General features: G+C 38.9%; 1 protein-coding gene across 1 annotated transcript in view; it reads left to right on the plus strand.

Moving 5' to 3' along the window:
• UCK2 (uridine-cytidine kinase 2) overlaps positions 1-16,604 on the plus strand; it is a 74,857-nt gene that overhangs the window by 45,936 nt on the left and 12,317 nt on the right. Inside the window, exons 2-4 of the mRNA XM_044672556.1 lie at positions 11,085-11,244; positions 11,924-12,020; positions 15,583-15,725. Coding sequence (XP_044528491.1) covers positions 11,085-11,244; positions 11,924-12,020; positions 15,583-15,725 — 400 coding nt within the window. The remainder of the gene's footprint in view (positions 1-11,084; positions 11,245-11,923; positions 12,021-15,582; positions 15,726-16,604) is intronic.

Consider the following 16,604-nt stretch of genomic DNA (forward strand, 5'->3'; position numbering starts at 1 on the left):
AAGTTAATTCATTTTTCAATTAAATAAATCAATTAATTACCTTAGTTAAAGTAAGGGATTAGAAACAATAAAGCCTTACCTCCTGTTGTACTACATGGAGTTTTGACTGATTAATAAATAGGAAATAATAGGAGTCTTATTAAGTGTTAAGGAGAGAAGGAAACAAGTACCTTCGATATGCCAGGGTCTTTTCTAAGCCCTCAACAAATCTCTCATTTGATCCTCACAATATCCCTAGAAGGTAGGCGCTATTTTTATTCCCTCCTTTTTTTTTTTATAATTAAGGAAACTGAGGCAGACAGGGGCACCTGACTCTGGATTTGTGTCTTCTGACATAAGCGCAGGGCTCTAGCCACAGCATCACCTAGCTGCCTTCTAGAGACGAGCCTGCTGGATAGTTTTCCCAGGAGCCCAGAGGGGATTTTTGGAGGAAAAAAACCTGGGCAGATGTAATTGCTGACCAGTCTAGAGTTTGAGACTTCAGAGTGAGCAGTTTTGATCATTTTTGGGAAATTGTGTGTGTGTGTGTGTGTGTGTGTGTGTGTGTGTGTGTGTGTGTGTACTTTTTACTGTTTGGGCATAGATGTTGCATTAAAAGATCATAAGTCAGTGTGCTGAAAGTGAATATTGAATTCAGCACTACAGGCACTTCAAAAACACTGACCTACTTGGGGCTCTCCTACTGTTTTTTTGGAAAGGAAGAAAAAGATTTCCCACTGGTGGTCTCTGAAAGCTGGTTGGCTGTAGATGAATTCAGAGGAAAGTTTCAGGGCTTGGTGGCATTGGACATGGTGAGCAAGACAGTGAGAGTTAGGTCTGGCCTCAGGAATATGGTTTGCTTGGAGTTCCTGGTTTTTTTTTTTTTTTTTTGGCATGATAGCATTGCACTAGCTGTGTTTGGTCATGGTGGCAGGACAATCCACCCATACCACCAATTGCAGCAATTATTCCTTAGTACAGAGCTGTAGAGTGAGGGGCAGAATGGAGTCTGGGTAACAATGGGATGTAATCTGAAGGAGGTTATTCCTTTTGGTTCTAATTTAGTTTCCTGTAACTCACTAAGACAACAAGTACTTTCCTGGTTTATGAGTTTGATAGAGGGACTTGTGACTCTAGAATTTTACCCCCATCATGCTTGTATCCTTTTAGGTCTTAGTGTCACATAAAAGGAAAAAAAAAGGTAACATAAGGGAAGTTCTTGTACATTTTAAAACTAAAATGTAATCTATTATTATTTTCTGTTATAACTCCTTTTGCCTATCTAAGTTGTCATCAACTAAAGATTTCTGGCATGTTGAACTGAAAGAATCTTAGAAATCATTTGAACCCACTCCTCATTCTAGGTCTAGATGAGTTAAGTAATTTGTCCAAATTTACTTCAGTAGTTCTAAAGTTAGCTTAATTTAGTATGTATATGAGAGGTGCCAAGGGAAAATAAACCTCTTAGGAAAGCTTTGAAGAGAAACAAGTCTTTTTTTGCCTGTTTGCCTCAGTTTCCTTATCTATAAAATGAGCTAGAGAAGGAAATGGAAACCACTCCAGTACTTTTGCTAAGAATACCCCAATGGGGATCAAACACGACTGGACTACAAATGTAAGATCTTCCCTCATTAGATACAAACCATATTCCAAATAGATACAAGGTGACTTGATATGGAAGAGTATGGAGCAATTAAATATTCTTATAATGATTCTGTTAAGTTGCTATGGTGTATTGGTTGCTATTCACAGGAAATAGCCATCCTCTCTGATAAAAGGGAGGGTGGGTCCCAAGATCATAGAATGTTCACTGGAAGGGTCCTTGAAGGGTGTAAAAGATGGAGCACCAGGGATGTTAAAATGTGACTTAAATGGTTTGTGGGTACACACATTGGGTTGAAGGAGAGACAGGACCAACCAGGATAGGGAGACCAGAGTTCACTATTTTTAACTGACAGGAATGCCAGTTGGCCCCAACGGACACCCAGCTCACCCTAGGCCAGGGTCTATGGAACCAGCAGGCAAAGGTAAAAGTTTTTAACAGTTTAATTATGGATAACTAAATAAAAGATGGGATAGGGAATTCTACACTAGAAAACCTAAAGGGCAAAACACAGGGGCAAGGGGAGGACTTGACTACTCTAAATCTAATTGACCTAAGCCAGGCAGGGCCCAAAGGAACAGTACTGGAGTCACTGGGAAGGCTGCTTCAAACATGGCCAGCACAGCTAAAGGGCCTGAGGGTGGCTTTGGGGCTCACGGTTATCCAAGGATGATCACAGGATGCCAAGAGCCAAGGTGGTCCAAGGTACCCAGGTAGAGAGAGTGTGCTTGAGTTGTCGTCCACCAGATCCCAAACCACTTCCCACTTGGTGCAGCTCTGCAGGTCTTGTTCACTTGCTGAAAGCCTCCACCTCTCAGGATCCTAGGGAATTAGGATGCTGGGTTTCCTTAACTCAGAGATCTCCCAGGGCTAGCAACAGTTTGTGCCAACCACTAATGGAGTCTCTCTCAGAGCACAAGCCCTACTTCCTGCTCCTTCATTCCATCTTCGAATCCTCCAGCCTTTCCTGCTAGGTCCATAGAAACTATATGTAACTAATAATAAATAATCTTCCTCACAACAAGGGGCATATAAAGATAAGATAGTTGAACCCTAGAGAGGTTTAGTCACTATTCTAGGAAGGCTTAGCAGGTGATGAATGGATGGATGAGAAGAAGGAAAGGAAGGCAGGATGGGTGGATGGAAGGAAGGAAAAGAAGGAAGGATGGATGGAAGGAAAGGAAGGAAGGAAAAGGAGGGAGGGAAGGACTGATCGCTGACAAATGTTTGATAAGCAGTTTGAGATCCTGGTGAGTTACATATATTTTGGGTGACTCCTTTTCCCTGTGTCTGTAAAATAAGAGTTTCACATAAGTTCCTCATAGCCCCACTTTGCCAGAATGAAGTAATGTCTAAAAAGCATGGCTTGAATTTCCTTTGAGATAGTAACTATGTAAATCAATAGTCAGTCAAGAAAGGGAGTGCTAGTTTGCACTTAAGGTGTTTGTACATAATCCCCATATCTGCATAACCTGGGTTAGTGGGCTACAAGGTAAAGGTGTTATCTAGAGACATTTCCACCAGCAGGACAGATGATGGGGTTAAAGAAGGAGGCTGCCTGGCACGATTCAGCATTCGAAGCTGCAATCTGTGGCATAAGGAGCCAGAGTAAGTGAGCACGACACAGTGGCTGGCTATTTTAAGCCCTGAGCCATGCTGTTGCAAGGTTTTTCTCCATCAGACAGAGCTCTTGCTGTTGATCTAACTCCCTCTGGGTGTGACAACCAGGCAGAATCCTGAAAATGCCCACTTGAAAGAGAAACTGGCCCTTGCCCTAGATAGCTCTCACCCCTCCCCTCTCCTTGCCTGCCCAGGGGAGATGCCAACTCAGTTCTCCCACAGTCAGACTTGGGCTACAATCCCTTGAGGGTATGATGCCTGAGCTGGGCTAACTTGATTCCCTTGTCAGCACTCTTGAGCAGTAACTAGCAGAGCATGTGTACTGAAGAAGGCCACTAGGGCTGCAAGCTGAATCAACCATATCTCTTTCTGGTTCTCTTTAGCAACACTGAGTCTAAACTGGCGGGTTCCTGTGACCTAGGTAGGTTTTTTTTTTTTTTTTTTTTTAACCCTTACCTTCCGTCTTAGACTCAATACTGTGTATTGGACTAGGCAATGGGGGTTAAGTGACTTGTCCAGAGTCAGACAGCTAGGAAGTGTCTGAAGCCAGATTTGAACTCATGAAGAGGAGTCACCTAGTTGCCCCAACTTTGGGCAAGTTAACTTCTCTGTTGCCTCCATGGTATATAGTGTATGTAAAATGAGGAAGTTGATTTTGAAATGAATCTTCTAAATCTAGATCTCTGGTTCCCAAGTTCTTAATGGAGAAAAGCATTGATCCATCAGTGTGGCATCCCATGGCTCAGTACCTAGTTTTAGTACATTCACAGTATACTATGAAACACAAATTTTATCTTTTTTTAATATCAAAACTCATTCCCTTTCTTCTAGTAATACACTGTGATTGTTAAGATTTTGTTGTCTCCCTCCTGTAAGATTTTTGCAACCAAATGATACCTTCTCTTTTGTTACATTAATTCCCAGCAGCTGGATTTTTCTGAACTTAGTAAAAATCCAGGTTGCACGAAATGAAAAATGATGCTTCTTTACATACAGTGTTTACACTAAGAGCTGGAATCTGATCTGTCTATATCTCTGCTTATTCATTTTTTAGAAAGGCACATCAGATGATGACAAGTTTTTGGATTTTAGAGAATGCTTTAGCTTTTTAGTATGCAAAGCAAAAACTTAGCTGCTCCAATTTTCTATTTGTTCACAGGTCTTTCCATCTTTCTCTTTATCATTACCTTGTCTTTATCATTTCTTTTTTTCTTTTATCATTTCTTAACCACATAGTGAATATTCCTTCTCTTTAATGTACTATAATTCAAAGCCATTACTTAATTAATGGGTACTCCTTCAGTTTCCAATTTATCACCTTAAAAAGAGCTGCAAAAAATATTTTATACACTGTTTTTTTGTTAGGACAAATCCTTCCCTTTATCTTCTCTTTTTCCTCCTATCCTTTCTCTCCTGTTTCCTGTATTTTTAACCTGACTTTATGGGTGAGTGTGTGTGTTTGTGTTTGTCCTGCTTTTGACCAGTTGAGATGAGAGTGGTTCAGATGCCACTGATTCTTCCCACAACTTCCTTGTTTGTATAGATTTCTACTTAGGCATTTGATTATGTAAGATCTTTTTCCCCTAACCTTACCCTTTCTTTCCCCAATTCCCAGTGTATTCCTCTTTTCCTCCTTTTTAATTCTATTTTTTTTAAGGCCATCAAGACATAACTGAGCCACTCCCTGGCCCTCTAATTAGACTTCCTTTTATGATTGCTGATAGTGATAGGGTTCAGAGGAGATACATATATCATCTTCCTGTATTAGAATATAAACATTATCCTTATATTTATCATTTTTGTTTATCTTTTTTGTTTCTCTTCATTCCTGTATTTGAACTTTACAGTGTCTCCACAGCTCTCTGGTTTTTTTAATCAGCAATATTTGGAAGTCATTCATTTCATTAAGGGTCCATTTTTCCCTGGAGGAATATCCTCAGTTTTGTTGTAAGCCTATATTCTTTGCTTTCTAGAATATATTGCAAGTTCTCCATAACCATATAGTTGTAGCTGCTAAGTCATGTGTAGTCTTACTTGTGGATCCTTACTACTTGTAATTCTTTATTTTCAATTGCTTGTACCATTTATTTCTTTGCTATGGAAACTAGATTTTTGCTACAGTGTTTCTGGGAGTTTTTTTTTTTTTTTCATTAGGGGATTTCTTTTAGGAAGTGACTAATTTTTTCTGTTTTGCATTCTGTTCTTCTAGACTTTGAATTTTCTTATTGCTTCATGGAATCATTGACTTCCATTTGGTCCATTCTGGTTTTTAGGGAGTTTGATGTTTGGGCAAGATTTTGTACTTCTTGTTCTAAGCCATTAATTCTCTTTCCGTTTTTTCTTTCATAATTCTTATTTCCTTCTCAGTTTTTTTTTCCTCAAGCACTCTCAGTTCATCGATAAAACATCTTAAACTCTTCTAATTCTTTGTTTCATCTTTTCCAGGAATTCTAATTGAATTTGTGCCCAAACTATGATTTCTTTAGAGGTTTTGCTTGTAGATGTTTTGGAGTAATTCTTTTCTGAGTTTCTCTCTTGAGCATAATAACTTTCTGTAGTAGGATTCTTTTTTTGCCTTATCATTCCTCCAGCCTGCTTCCTGACTTTGGACTTTGTTAGTGCTGAGTTCTGTACAATTCTTTTGGATCTGAAAGGGCTGACCCTCCTGCTGCTTTCCTCAGGGCATAAAGTGTTATTTCAGGATTTCAGGGACAACTTAGGCTGGAAATTTTGTAAATTTTAAGTACTTCCAAAGTGGTGTGGAAGTCTTATTCCCACCCCTTACCCTTGCATCTGAGCTTTAAGATTTCCTGATCTGGGTTTGGTTCTGAACTACATATCTGTGGGTTTGCTCTATTTGGAGTTCCTCTAAATCACTATTGGACTCAGCCCCTAACAGCCAACTGGAAAGGTTCTTTTGGCTCAGAGTAATAGAAATGGATACTTCCCTTTGATCTGAGATTCCTGTCTTTGTGGTTTCCCTTTACTCTTCAGGCTAGGCAGCAATTTGGAACTGAGACTATGCTGGAAATATGACTTAGTGTGATTTTCCCCCCTTGGATTTCCTGATAAGAATTTCATCTGGTGTATTTTTTAGATCTTTTTGGAGGGTGGGTGACAGAAGATTCCTTGATGTTCTCCCTATTTCTCTGCAATCTTGGTTACCCTTCTTGTGAATATAGTTCAGTATAGTTCAAGATCTCCTCTGTGTTCTTGATAACCACCACCCTTTAGATCTTTTTGAGAATAACTGAGGTCTCTTTAATTCACTTAACAAGCATTTATTAAGCACCTACTTTATGTAAGTTATTAAGGATGAAAAAACTAAAATGACATAACTATTGTCTTCAGGGAGCTTACATTCTCCTGAGGAGCCAGAAAATAGGTGGATTGTTTGTTTTGCATCATTTCTACTCTTCATGACTCCATTTGGGAGTCATTTTTCTTGGCAAAGATACCGGAGTAGTTCCCATTTCTTTCTCCAGCTCATTTTACAGGTGAGAAAACTGAGGAAGTAAACAGGGCTTGCCCAGGGTCACATCGCTGGTACGCATCTGATACAGATTTGTACTCAGAACTCATTGACTCCAGGCCTGGCACTGTTATCTGGGTATACAGTACCTAACAGATCTTTTATATAATGCCTTTAAGGTTTAGACTAGCGAGGTGACAGAGTGGATAGAGAACAGGGCCTGATCCTAGAAAAAACTCATTTTCCTGAAGAGTAGTCTTCCTGATTCTTGGCCCATCACTCCATCCTCTGCTTTACCTAACCTATTTAATTTATTTAATTTATAAAATTATATATTTATAGATTTAATATCTAAATACTTTGTTAGTTAAAATGAAGCAACAGAAAACTAAGAATCAAACCAAAAAAGTACCTTAGAGTAAAATTAGCATTTGAGTCAAGAAATATTAGCAACGGGATTCAGTTGCTTATGTAATACTTAAACCATAGTGTCCTCTGTCATCATGGAGGTAGAGTATTGGGCTTCAGGACAATGATGTATAGGGCCACAGGATACATTACAACAGAGAAACCAAACAAAAGTTCTTTGGGAAGTCCAAACTGTCAAGAGACATGTATTGAAAAGGGAGATCAAGAAGGTCTGTGGAGGAGGTGGCATTGAACAGGTGGAAAGGGAGAGGGGAGACATTCCTTGGAGTCAGGGGAGAGTGCTAGGTGAAATAAAGCCAGAAAGGTGTTTTGGAATGCCTTGCTGGCCAAGTAAAGGTGTTTGAATTTGGTTCCCTAGAGGAAACTACTTTGGATTGTGAGATAATGATCCTTATTCAACAAATAGAATAAGAACCTGGCAGAAACAATACTGCTTAGGGGACAATAAAGGTTCTTTTGTCATTTACAAAGGCTTGACACTTGGAACGGAACAGCAATTTGTGTTCCTTGCTTGGTACACATTGTGAAAATTGGCTTCTTTGTGTTTCCAGGTAGTACTAGCCACTGTGGACAAACATAGCATTTTTATGTGTATGATACCAAAAGTATGCATATATTTCATATCATTTATGGGAATGTATGTGTTTCTGTCTGAATGTGTTTATATATGTATACTATAAATAACATTATTGTATATATGATATTATAATATAATGGCTTTATAAATAATTATACATATAGTTCCGCCATTCAGGTGTGTCCAACTCTTCATTACCTTTTGGACATAATACCCTAATGTTGCCCATGGAACTTAATCCACTGGATTAAGACAAACAAAGGTTAAATGATTTGTTCAGGGTCACATAGCTAATAAGTGTCTAAAAGGTCCAATTTTGAATTCAGGTCTTCACTATATATCAAGCTGCCTAACTACTACTGGTCTGTGTACGAATATGTATTTAACCATATATTAATATATGAAATTGATTTGGACTTTTTAATTTCATTGGTACAGCAGAGGATAGAGGGTATACTGACATCTTCAACATGTAGCTAGAGATCTCATAATTCATCCTCTCCTAGCCTTTATTTGTCTTTCTTTGGGTAATGTTTGTGTCATTAAACTTTCTGTCTATAAAGTGGAACTGATGATTGAATTGTGATAGAAGAATGGGAAGTCACTGTAGTATTCATCTCATCTATTTACAGATGAAGCACAGATCACAGGCAAAGTAGAGATTTAAACACACATGGAGCTTCAGATCTAGTTTAGGAGAGCCTCTTCTCTACCCCAGCCTAGAAAGGAATTCTTATAATAAAGAGAAAGTTAAGAAATTCATAAAAAGTGACCATGTTTGGCAGTGTTCATTATGAAACATGAAAGTTATCATTATGAAACTTGTTGATCCTCATATTTCTATTGAGGAGTCCATGCTTCATTGTTATCTAGAATCAAAATTGTTTATGACAGTTACTCAGAATTTGGCTTCCTTTTATCATTAGTGTAGTCATTGAGGTTCATATTCTCATCTTTATTTTACTCTGTATTAGTTCATGAAAGTGTCATTGTATTTCTTAGAATTTCTCATATTTGGCATTTCTTACAGCATAGTAATATGCCATGACCTTTAATCATGATTTGTTCAGCTATTCCCAAGTAAAGGGCAACCACAAAAAGTCCTTCTAGAAATACTTTGATATTTAGGGCCATTCTTTCTTTCTTTTGACCTCTCTGGGGGCTGTATGTGTGCCTATTACTTTCCTCACTATAAAATGCTGTCTCTCTCTCTCTCTCTCTCTCTCTCTCTCTCTCTCTCTGTCTCTCTCTCTCTCTCTTCAATTTATGATACAATTCTGAGAATAACTCCTGTCTTTCAGGGATGCCTTTAAACATTTGATTGATTAACTTACTAATAAAAAAGTGAATTTCATTGGTGGCATTCCAGTTGTAGCAAGAGAACTAATCTAAAAACACTTTTTGAATTTCACATTTGTGGACTGAACTGAACTTTTTCATTAATTAAAATAATATTGTTCCATTCTTAATTTCATTTAGAAAAGGGATAAAATTAAAAGTTCTAGAGGGTTACTATATTCATACTGTCTCCATTCTCTCCATCCTGGCATCCTAGAAATAGAGACTATTAAACTATGAATCCATGTTCTTCAAAGAAGTTGACTCTTAGTATATACAAGTTTACATTTGGTTCTTAAAAAAACCACAGACATAGAATATATAGATTTGAAGATCTGAGTTAAAATTTTCACCCTTCCAACAACTACCTTTTTGTGATATTGGATAAGTTGAGTAACTTCTCTGAGACTCAAATTTCCTTGTATGCAAAATGAGGAAGTTTGTCTTTTCAAGTATCCTCTAGAGAGCAAGGGTCAGGTAGCATAGGCTTATTAGATAATCATTTATATAGGGCATCCCAACAACTAAATGGAATATTTGGTGGGTGGGAGAGAAGAGGTGGTATTGAAAGTTTAAAACTTTGCTTAAGACTTTGGGAGATAAATATTCTATATTTTCTCCATTTATTGTTTAGAGGAGTCTGATAAAATATCTTACTTAAAAAGCTCCCCTTACTAATAGACACTGAACTATGTGGTTTTTGCTTCTTTTTACCTTCAAAATAACATAGTCCTCTATGTACATTATAGAGGAGAATAATTAAATGAATTAAATACATAGGGAGATACCCAATGTAAAAATTTACAGGCAAGAATGTGCATATATTAGTGGAAAGATGTTAATAAAACACTTTACTTGATTTTTTGCAGGTTTCTCTTTCTCTCCTTTTATTTCACTCAGGTTTTTAGTCACTGATTTGAAGGCAGGCTCAGTGGACTTCTGTTTAGTCCAATTCCCCAAAGTTTTGCTCAGTCATCCCCTTTATGTATGTAACCAAGGAACTAAACTAAGGGCCAGTTAGGTGAGTGGCTCTCCTTCAGGCACACTGTTAGCAGATCCCTAATCCAATCTTATATCTTCCAACTCTGTAGATGCAGTGGTTCTTTTTACTTTGCTCTGGTTCCTAATTAGGGTTTGGGGGGGCTAGTGGGGTTGGCTGTGAGGTCATTGATTCATAAATTCAAGGAAACAGAAAACAAAGCTTAAAATGCCTTTTTTTTTTTTTTTTTTTTTTTTTTTTTTTTTAAATTTAAAAACCTTACCTTCCATCTTGGAGTCAATACTGTGTATTGGCAGACAGAAGGTAGAGTTTAAAAAAAAAAAAAAAAGGAATAGGCTTAAATAGAGGATGACATTGTGGGTTAGACCTCACAAACACAGGGCTTTTAACAGCATAAAAGAATCATCCAGCTGCATTATCAAGGAGAAGAGTAAAAATGTTCCAGAGAGGGGTCTATATTTCCTGGTTACCTAGGGTCGATTATTCAGTTAGCACATTATTTGGGAGTTTGCCCATCCCTCCCTTCTGGGAAAGAAGTAGCATACTGTCAGTGAATACTGAACGGGAAGTCAAAAGATCTAGGGTTTTAAACTCTGCCTTAGAATTTAATAATTGACTTGTCATATCAGGTCACTTTAACCCAAGAAAGTCTAGACCTCTTAATTTCTTCACCTAGAAAAATGGGACCATAGAACAGCCAAATTCTTATGAGGAAAAACTGTTTTGCAAATCTCAAAGCAGCGTGTAAATTATTGCCTTTGCCCTCTGTTGTACAGCTTCATTGTCTTTATATCTTACACCAGGGCTGAGGAGATAACAAAGATAAAAGGAAGTCAATCAAGCCAAAATGAAAATTTAAAAATTTTTATGCTTTTAACCTATTCCACCTTTGTTATGGGTTATTGAGATCTGTATAAACTAATGAAGTAGAGAATTAGAAGCATCCACAAAGATCCTCTTGGCACCCTTTAGTTTGCTTTCCAGCTAAATGAGATGAGATTCTCTCATCCTTTGTAAATTTTCTCCTCTGTGACCTAACCAGCACATTTTTGTTCTCCTTTTGCAGTCTTCAGTGTGCTCCAAAATTGTGCAGCTGCTGGGTCAGAATGAGGTAGATTATCACCAGAAGCAGGTGGTTATCCTGAGTCAGGACAGCTTTTACCGGGTGCTGACCATGGAACAGAAGGCCAAAGCCCTGAAGGGCCAGTTCAACTTTGACCACCCAGGTAAGGGAGTGGCATTGGTTAGTTTGGAGTTGGGGTGGGGAGAAGAGGGAGGGAGGGAGGGACAGAGAAGGAGAGGGAGGGATGAGATGGGAGGAGAAAGTGGGAAGGAGGAAGAGAGAGAAAGAGAGAGAGAGAAAGAGAGAGAGAGTCCCTCTCCCACATGTGTGAGGTTGGTTGGGAAGAACCCTGTGTTACCTATGTGCTCATAGCCACATTCAGGCCCTCCAATAAGTCTTACCCCAGCAGACCAGGATAGAAAAGAATTGATTAGCAAAGCAGACATCCAGATTTCTTCCAGATCAGAGGTGCTCAAAGGCCTCCCTCCCATTGCTATCTAGCCACACCAATGTCCCTATTTCCTAGCTGGTAGAGAAGGGAAGAAAAGCTGGAATTTTAAAAAGAGCAACGAAATGTTCCAGATTAACTGGTGTATCCCTGAAGTCTGATGTTCTTCTGCAGTTTCCACACTCACGGCACCTGCCCAGAAGCAGGGTGGGGGAGAGGGATACAGCCAGGCCCCTCTTTTCAGTGTTGGTTATTGCATGCTTGTCTCCTGAGCACCTCATGGGGAGAAGAGTCAGTAAATGCCCAACACTTGTGGGTATCCATAACATTTTAAAATATGATTAAGGCTTAATGGGAGTGTGGGGCTGAGCCAGGAGCACCTCTCTTTCCTTAGATGCCTTCGACAATGAGCTCATCTTCAAAACTCTCAAAGAAATTACAGAAGGAAAGACAGTGCAGATTCCTGTGTACGACTTTGTTTCCCATTCCCGGTAAGAGACTTCGTCCTCCTGCTTCTAGCCCTTGATTGGCAGGGGATTTCTGCCCTTCCTCCGAGTACCCAGTGGGCAAGCAGTTCTTGGACCTGTACTGCCTCCTGTGGGTTGAGTTTAAGAATGAGAAACAAAGGGTTCATGGGTGGGTTTTTAATGGGACATATTCATTGTTTGCTGTGGGCACATTAGCAATGGACCTCATCTGTCTCTGCCTAAAACTGGTGTGTGTGTGTATGGTGGTGGGGTCATAGAAATGAACATTTATTCCTAAGACCTGCAATTCGTCTGCCTCCGTTTTCTCATCTAAAAAGTGGAGATAGGGGGCAGCTGGGTAGCTCAGTGGATTGAGAGTCAGGCCTAGAGACGGGAGGTCCTGGGTTCAAATTCAGCCTCAAGACACTTCCCAGCTGTGTGACCCTGGGCAAGTCACTTGACCCCCATTGCCTAGCTCTTACCACTCTTCCACTTAGGAGCCAATACGCAGAAGTTAAGGGTTAAAAAAAAAGGGGGGGGGGAGATAATAACAATCTCTACCCCCTAGGATTGGTATGGGGATTGAGTAATATGTATAAAGCACTTAGAATTGTATCTGGCACATAGCAAGCATTAGTAAACTATAAATATTTTATTAATAATAATAATTAGTTTCTTGGGCTTGTCCTATCTATTCAATGAAAGTAACATGTCCTTAATTATCTGATTAAGAACTATAGAGTTCCTAATCAGATTAGGGACTTAATTCTTTTGATTTTTTTAGCTGTTCCAAAGCATAGGGTCACCATATAAACTCTTAAATCAATAAGAGCTTTTTATTTTAGTTCGCTAAGTAATTAGTTTTCTGGCCACCGGCAGCCTAATAACACTACCCAGGTGGAACATTTCCCTAGTTAAAACTTACTTCAGTGATTCCCAAAGTGGGCTCCACCACCCCAGGGTGGGTGCTGCAGCGATCCAGGGGGGCGGTGATGACCACAGGTGCATTTGGGGGTGGTGAATAACTGTAAGGGGATGGTGATAGTATGTAACAGGGGGAGCTAAGTAATATTTTTTCTGGAAAGGGGGCGGTAGACCAAAAAAGCTTGGGAACCAGTGGTTTCCAGAAAAAATATTACTTAGACCCCTGGAAATTTTAATAGCAATTAATTTTTTTTTTTTAATTTTAAACCCTTAACTTCTGTGTATTGACTTATTAGGTGGAAGAGTGGTAAGGGTGGGCAATGGGGGTCAAGTGACTTACCCAGGGTCACACAGCTGGGAAGTGTCTGAGGCCAGATTTGAACCTAGGACCTCCCGTCTCTAGGCCTGGCTCTCAATCCACTGAGCTACCCAGCTGCCCCCATAGCAATTAATTTTAATTTTAATAGCAATTAATAGGAAAGATAAATGCACCTGTGTCCATCACCGCTTCCCTGGATCGCTGCAGCACCCACCAGGGGGCAGTAGTGCCCACTTTGGGAATCACTATTCTAGTTCAAACATTTATTTTTTATTATTATTTATAAAACCCTTAACTCTTCTGTCTTAGAATCAATATTGTTTATTGGCTCCAAGGCAGAAGATGGCTAAGGTCTAGGGTAGTAGGGGTTATATGACTTGTTCAGGGTCACACAGCTAGGAAGTGTCTGGGATCACATTTGAACCCAAGATCTCCTATCTCTAGACCTGGCTTTCAATTCACTGAGCCACCTAGCTGCCCCCCTGAGGCAAGATTCCTAGCTATATGGGCAAGGGATATGGGAGGTTTGAGGGATGATTTTAAGTTTTATAAGAGCTTCTTTGTTCAATGGGATAGTGAATCACTTAGGAAGCTTTGCCATGGTGAAAGCCCAGTTGAGATTATGTATCAATTTGTAGTGGACCCAGTCAATTTGGTTTCATGATTTTCTTCAGCTTTGCTTGTCAATGTATAAGTAGGAATAAAGGCAATGGATAGTGAGACTAATCTAAAACTTTGGAATTGACAGGGAGGGGGGGCATGGCACTCAAGAGAAGATGGCATAGCCAGTACAGGGTTGTTAATCTGGGAAAGAACTGAGGAGTGGAAGGATTGAGGGTCACAGACAAAGAACAAGGTTTAGGATTGTAAGCAAGAAGGAGAGGTAGGATAAACCTTAGATAGATAGATAGATAGATAGATAGATAGATAGATAGATAGATAGATAGATAGATAGATATCAATGACTTTGAAATGTAAGTGGCTTTGAGGAAGATGGTAATAGACTTCTGTTTTGAAATGACCAAAAAGCATTTTGTGATACAGGATTGAAACTCAGGTTTTAAAAGAGTGGGGCTCTATATAGATTTGTGGTTTATCTGCAGAGAGATGATAATTAAATCTATGGGAGCTGATATCATTCATTTATCTAGACTAAATTTCTTAAAACTTGCGGCAGTATTGTTCAGTGGAAATAACACTCCATTTGGGAGACTTTGAATCCTATTTCTGCCATTTCTTTGTCTATCTTTGAAGGGATCCTTTGACTTTGAGGAGCAAGTTCCTTAATTTTCCATCTATAAAAGTGATAGGGTTAGACTAGATGGCTGCTGAAGTCTTTTTTTTTTTCCTTTTGCTCCAAAACTATAATTAACTGATTGAATTCCAACTTCATTACTACCTGAATGATTTTGGGCAAGTAAGTCATTACTTTCTCTGAGTCTCATCTCTTTCCTCATCTGTAAAATAAAGGGATTAAATCAGATGATGTGTAGATGATTGATATCCTTCCTTTGCCAAATCTGACTAGCATTCCCTATATGCTAACATGAAATGAATTCCTAATTTAAAATTTTATGGATTAGTTTGTTCCTTTTGAATCCTTCTCATTGAACTGTTGATTGCTAATTTACAGTGTTTAATGCTTAGCTACTGCAACTAGTTATTAGCAATGAAGCAGTAGTCTTATAGTGGAGAGTGACAGAAAGTATGTTGAGTTAATAATTGGTGGTTCCATTCTTGAAGCTGTTACCTTGATGTTGTGATCTTTTGGAAGTCACTTAATGTCTATGAGCTCCATAAAATTTGCGAGTTAAGTTTATCTGATCTCTAAGGTGGGTTATATAGTGTCATGTACCACTAAGGTAGTACATATACTGTATGATTTTCAAGCTACAAACATCTTCACAATTATATTGGTTCTATTGCTGTTTGTGTATTGATTATTGAATTACTGAAAGTATATTTCCTTCTCTTAAATTATACATGTCAGACTGGGTAACTAGGTGGGTTCAGTAGATTGTACTGAGACTAGGAAGATTCATCTTCATGAGTTCAAATCTGGTTTCTGACACTTAATAGCTGTGTGATCCTGAGCAAATCCCTTAACCCTGTTTGCCTCAGATTCCACATTTGTAAAATGAGCTGGAGAAGGAAATGACAAACCATTCTAGTATCTTTGCTAAGAAAACTCCAAATGGGGCCATGAAGAGTCAAGACACAACTTGAGCAATTGAACAGTCACCAAATGTAGGGTCTCAACTCCTAGTTAGATCCTGTAATACCCTTTTCTTGATTCTCTCTTTTTGTCTAACCTTGCTTCATGGTCTGCCTTGTGCCTGGCAGGAAAGAGGAGACAGTGACTGTGTATCCTGCTGATGTGGTGCTCTTTGAAGGGATCCTGGCTTTCTATTCCCAGGAGGTACGAGACCTTTTCCAGATGAAGCTCTTTGTGGACACAGATGCAGATACTCGACTCTCCCGCAGAGGTAGGTCTGAAAGCCTCTCCTTCATACTGAGTATAAGGGTTATAGACTTAAGGAACCTATTTTCTTCCCTCCAGGAGTGCATAGCTTGGATGTGCTCACCTGCAGGCAGAAGAGCCTTCTTTATTCCAGAGTGTCCTTGTGGGGAAATGGTTCTGGTGACATTAGAGATGAGATTAATCAGTCATTCTGTACAGAATGATAAATCCCCTGTGAGGTCATTGCCTGGTAACATAAGAAGCTGGCATTTGGGCCTACAAGAAAGGGGTTGTGCTAAATAGTCCATTCCCAATAGTGTCCTTAATGGGAATATCAGAGTAAGATCAGCACATTTAGCTTCAGGGTGTTTTGAATCAAGAACAGTTTGTCCCCTAAACATTGACTAGAGAGAAGTTCTGCAAGTTTTCTCCTATATCAATTTTTTTTCCAAATCATCTTTTAAAAACAAACAAACAAACAAACAAACAAACAAACAACAACAACAACAAAGAAGGGTCCAAGGGTTGGGAAGTAGAGTTAAGCAATACAGATTGATAAATCAGCCAAATCCAGGAGTGCTTCACAATTCTATAAAGAAGAGGAGGGAGGCACACCCTTCTTTGCACTTCTTCTTTGGCACGAAGCTTAGTCTTTATAATTACATAATATAAAAGGTTTTTTTAAGTTATTCTTTCAATTTACATTGTTGTAATAAATGGATGTTTCCATGGCTGTGCTTGTATCATTTCCTAGAAATTATCTTTTGCTTCTTTGTAGCCTTTATAATTATCATTTTAAAACATACAGTAATATTCCATTACATTTATATGCTACAATTTATTTAGCTATTACTAATCAGCTTTATTTCTGTTATTTTGTTTTTCTACAACAGAAATGCTGCTA

This window comes from Gracilinanus agilis, chromosome 4 (assembly GCF_016433145.1).
Source record: "Gracilinanus agilis isolate LMUSP501 chromosome 4, AgileGrace, whole genome shotgun sequence".
NCBI classification, from domain to species: Eukaryota; Metazoa; Chordata; class Mammalia; order Didelphimorphia; family Didelphidae; genus Gracilinanus; species Gracilinanus agilis.